Source organism: Gekko japonicus, unplaced genomic scaffold (genome assembly GCF_001447785.1).
Source record: "Gekko japonicus isolate JY-2015 unplaced genomic scaffold, Gekko_japonicus_V1.1 scaffold1198, whole genome shotgun sequence".
NCBI classification, from domain to species: Eukaryota; Metazoa; Chordata; class Lepidosauria; order Squamata; family Gekkonidae; genus Gekko; species Gekko japonicus.
The window spans coordinates 148,279-153,359 of NW_015170924.1; the positions used below are offsets into that span (position 1 = coordinate 148,279).

General features: G+C 55.0%; 1 protein-coding gene across 1 annotated transcript in view; it reads left to right on the plus strand.

The window, feature by feature from the left end:
* LOC107116784 (zinc finger protein 36, C3H1 type-like 1) overlaps positions 1 to 3,427 on the plus strand; it is a 10,440-nt gene extending 7,013 nt beyond the window's left edge. The window contains exon 2 of the mRNA XM_015418783.1: positions 2,543 to 3,427. Within this exon, the coding sequence (XP_015274269.1) occupies positions 2,543 to 3,427 (885 nt within the window). The remainder of the gene's footprint in view (positions 1 to 2,542) is intronic.
* The last annotated feature ends 1,654 nt before the right edge of the window (positions 3,428 to 5,081 follow it).

Below are 5,081 nucleotides of genomic sequence, written 5' to 3' on the forward strand. Positions count from 1 at the left end.
TTAAGCTGTGGTCATTGCTACTAGCTAGGAATAGGCGTAATCTTTGTGGGGGCGGCGGGGCGTGAGCCCCCGCCGAAATTTTCAGGAAGGTGCTCAGCCTCCCCCGGGAACCACCCTTGCTCCTAGCAAAGCAATGCCTCTGGCCCAGCCCCAGCCCCCCTTGGGAAATTGGAAAGTCTACACCCTTTTGAGCCCAAAGAAGATGGACATTTAAAAGACATCCAGTAACCCTCCATTTTTACAATTCACGAGTGGCTCTGGCATTGCACTTAATCCATCTGACCCTTTTTAATCACCTTATTCAAAGCTTTATCAACACAGTTAACAAATGTCTGGCGCTGTTTCAGCAGAAGGTCAGAGACGTATGGTGCCAAGCCGAGCACTACAACATATGTTTCTTTTGTGTTCTTTATCACCTGCCCCAGACATAAGAACATAAGAGAAGACAATGTTGGATCAGGCCGATGGCCCATCCAGTCCAACACTCTGTGTCACACAGTGGCCAAAAATACCAGGTGCCATCAGGAGGTCCAGCAGTGGGGCCAGGACGCTAGAAGCCCTCCCACTCCCCCCCCCCCGCCGCGCCCATCCAGTCCAACACTCTGTGTCACACAGTGGCCAAAAATACCAGGTGCCATCAGGAGGTCCAGCAGTGGGGCCAGGACGCTAGAAGCCCTCCCACTGCCCCCCCCTGAAGCACCAAGAATACAGAGCATCACCTGCCCCAGACATAAGAACATAAGAGAAGCCAAATGTTGGATCAGGCCAGTGGCTCATCCAGTCCAACACTCTGTGTCACACAGTGGCCAAAAATACCAGGGGCCCTCAGGAGGTCCACCAGTGGGGCCAGGACACTAGGAGCCCTCCCTCTGTTGCCCCCACCCCCAAGCACCAAGAATACAGAGCATCACTTGCCCCAGACCAAGAGTTCCTATAAGAACGGAAGAGAAGCCAACGTTGGATCAGGCCAAAGGCCCATCCAGTCCAACACTCTGTGTCTCACAGTGGCCAAAAACACCAGCACCAGGTGCCATCAGGAGGTCCAGCAGTGGGGCCAGGACATTAGAAGCCCTCCCACTGTTGCCCCCCCCAAGCACCAAGAATACATTGCACCCCTGCCTTGAGGTTCAGGAAAAATATGTAAGGGAACACTGTGCTATAAATAGAGAAGACTTACCTGTTGAGTTCGTCTGCCGGAAAGCTACACAGCCTACTCGAAGATATGTATATGCTTGCTGGCGAATTGTTTATTTGTGGTACGTAGACGTTTCGGGTGTCTTTGATGCCACTGTTTTTTTTTCAAAAGACTTACCTGTTGAATTGAGGACGCCGTTATTTCCCCTCACAGAAGACCTACCTGTTGAACTGAGCAAGCCGCTGTTTCTTTCAAGACCTACCTGCTGAATTGAGCAAGCCACTGTGTGGTTTTTTCCCCCCAGAAGACTTACCTGTTGAATTGAGTAACCATTATGACTTGGCGTTAGCTTTGTAATCGATGGGTTCTAGTTCTCTGACATGGTGTTGTACACGTTTAAAGTGCACTTGGGAAGTTTTCGTTCTAGTATACGATTCTGTTCTTATCAACCTAATGACATATGCATTTGTAATAGTTTTGATTTGGTTTACACATATAGTTGTATATTGTTTGTAAGTGAATCTTCACGGTGTTATTCGTATGTGTTTTTTTCCCCCACCTGGAAGTCGGCAACCCTAGTAAAAGGTAAAGGTAAAGATTTCCCTTGCTCGAAAGCCAGTCGGATCCGACTCTAGGGGGCAGTGCTCATCTCCGTTTCCAAGCCGAAGAGCCAGTGCTGTCCGAAGACGTTTCTGTGGCCATGTGGCCAGCATGACTAGACACCGAGGCGCACAGAATGCTGTTCCCTTCCCACCGAAGTGGTCCCTATTTATCTACTTGCAATTCCTTGCTTTCGAACTGCTGGGTTGGCAGGAACTGGGGCCAGAGACGGGAGCTCACTCCGTCATGCAGCACTCGGGTGTCAAACTGCCGAGCCACCAACCTTCCGGTCTGCAGCTCATAGGGTTGCCAAGTCCATCTTCCACCCCCAGCGGGGGACTTTCGGGGCGTTCCTGGAGGGGGTGGGGCATCACGTTGGGGAAGTCTGCCGCTCCCACCCACCCCCGCCCATGCGCCGGATCTCCAGAAACGGCAGTTCCCTGCACTTAAAGTATCCAGCAGCCGGCGTTTCCCCTTTAAGAGCAGCTGTGTTTCCCTTTTAAGAACGAAGCTGGCATTTCTCTGCAAGCTTGCGGAGTTCGTGCTTGGGAGGAAACACGGGTTGCACACACTTAAAGGAAGAGAGATGGGTGGCTGTGGGTGTTGGGGGTGGGGCTTCCCCCACCGGCCATCTGGCCGGCGGCGGGTAGAACCCCCCCAAAATGGGGGACCCCTGGCAAACCGGGGGGTTTGGCAACCCTACCAGCTCAGCGTCTGGCTAAACGTGGCCTTCTTTGTGGTGTCCCCAAAGGCTCCCTTATCCTTGTTTGCAAGCACTGACTGTCATCCCCTTTCCTCCCCCTGCAGACTTTTTTGAGACTGAACCTGCAAGAGGATGCCCACGAGGACACCACCGGGACCCCTCTGGGATTCCAGCGGACCTTCTCGGCCTGCCCCGTCACCCTCTCCTCTTCCCACACCGGTGACACGGAGCGTCTGGGGTATGCCTCCGTCGCCCCCCTGGCTGCCGCCGACGGGAGTGACCCGGCGTGGCCCCTCCAGGGGGAATGGGCCCGGGACGCCAGGCTGCCCCGCACCAGCCTGCAACGCATCCCCTTTCGGGCGGACCGGTCGGTGAGTCTGATCGAGGGGTGCCGGGGCGAGGCCAAAGCGGTCTCGGCGCGCTACAAGACGGAGCTCTGTCGCACCTTTGAGGAAAGCGGGGCCTGCAAGTACGGGGCCAAGTGCCAGTTTGCCCACGGCGCCCGGGAACTGCGGGGGCTCAGCCGACACCCCAAGTACAAGACGGAGCCGTGCCGCACCTTCCACACCTCCGGCATCTGCCCCTACGGGGCCCGCTGCCACTTCATCCACAACGCCGAGGAACGCCGGCCCCTGCCGCGGGGCCCGCAGGTGCTCCGCCACAGCCTCAGCGCCGGGGAGGCCCTCCCTTCGCCCTCGCCGGCTTCGCCTCCGCCCTCCGCCTCTTGTGCCCTCCGCCTCCCCGACGGCGCCGCCGCCTTCCCCTGCGACTCCCTCGGGTGCTCGCTCTGCAAGACGTCTCTGGGGTCCCCGGGGCCCTTCCCCTTCCCGGGGCTGCTGCTCCTCCAGAAGAGCCTCTCGGCCGATTCCCTCTCAGATCAGGAGGACTCGGGGAGCTCCGGGGCCAGCAGCGGCTCAGCATCCCCAGGCCTGGGGCCCCTGGGCCGACGGCTCCCCATCTTCAGCCGTCTCTCGGTCTCCGATGACTGAGGACGCATTTTGAGGGGGCGCAGGAGCACCCAAGAAGAGAGACGGGCGATGGCCTTTCCCCAGGGAGCCGAAGGGGTTTTGGAAGCAGGGCGGCTGCTCAGAGGTGCCGAGGCGAATCCGGCTCTTGCCGCAGATCAGCAGGTTTCGTAGGCTTCTGGATCGGTTCGGAAACTTGCAGAACCTGTTTGGCCAGAGGCTCCGGGGAGAAAGTGAAACCACTCGCGAACCGTATGAAGCTCTCTGACTGGTCTCTCTCCAGCTTATTGATATTCCCGGAATTTCTTCCCTTCCATCGGTATGGGAGAAAGCAACATCTCTTGTAGGGATGCCGGCCTGCAGGTGGGACCTGGGGATCCCCCTGGAATTACAGCTCATCTCCAGACGACAGAGATCAGTCCCCCTAGAGAAAATGGATGCTTGGGAGGGTGGACTCTATGGCATTGCACCCCACTGAGGTCCCCGCCTTCCCACGGCTCCACAACCCAAATCTCCAGGAGATTCCCAACCTGGATCTGGCAACCCTAGGATGGCCGATGTATAGTCTTGGTCAAGAAGGAATCTGCGAGAGCCATTTCTCAAACGGTGACTTGCTGCAGTGTGGATGTCCCCACACAGTCAGGCAGCTGCTCCGATGTCCAATCCCAGTCAAACAATAGGGACCCCAAGCGTATGTGATATACAGAAATACAAAGGTAAAGGTTCCCTTGCTCGAACGCCAGTCGAATCCGACTCTAGGGTTGCGGTGCTCATCTCAGTTTCCAAGCCGAAGAGCCAGCGCTGTCCGAAGACGTTTCCGTGGTCATGTGGCCGGCATGACTAAACACCAAGGCGCACGGAACGCTGTTCCCTTCCCACCGAAGCGATACCTATTTATCTACTTGCAATTTCTTGCTTTCGAACTGCTAGGTTGGCAACATAATTACAGTCAATCAATTAATAAAGCAGAATTGGTGGTCACAGTTCAAAAAACAATTTGCAGTCAACGCTCCCTTGAAGCTGTGGAGTCTTGCGAGCAAAAATTCTACTTTGTGAGCTACCGGCATTAAAGTTGTGAGCTACGGCATAACTTAGTTTGCTCTGGAGCCTCATCCTTTGTGAGTTAAGGCAAAAATGCGTGAGCTGGAGGCTAAAAAGCTGTGACCTAGCTCACACTAACTCAGCTTAGAGGGAGCACAGGTTGCAATACAAAGCATTCAACAAGAGAAGGTATAACAATTCAAGTAGAAAAAGCCAACGAGAGACTCCTCTAAATCCTTTCAGTATAATAGTGTCCAGAAGACCACAAACAAGGCAGAGGATGTTCCATAACAGAAAGAAACTTCTGCAGCCGAAGACGCCCTTCCTGGGTATGCCAGACGTTTCAAAGCCTTCTTCCTCAGTTACACGGCTGAAGAATGGGACCTGGTTTCCATAATAATCTAGGCACAGCTCAGGTCTCAAGCGGAATCTGTGTCTACTGGTAACTTGTGAAATTTTTGATGGTCTACCCTTTCCGGTTTGTATTTCTGATGTCCGATTACCGCACGGAAGCCTGTGTGCTTCATAGGTTTACAGCTCCAGGTTGGGAAATACCTGGAGGTTCCGTGGCTGGAACCTGGGCAGGGTCAAGTCTAGACAGGGGAGGGACCTCGGCAGGGTGCAATGCCATAGAGTC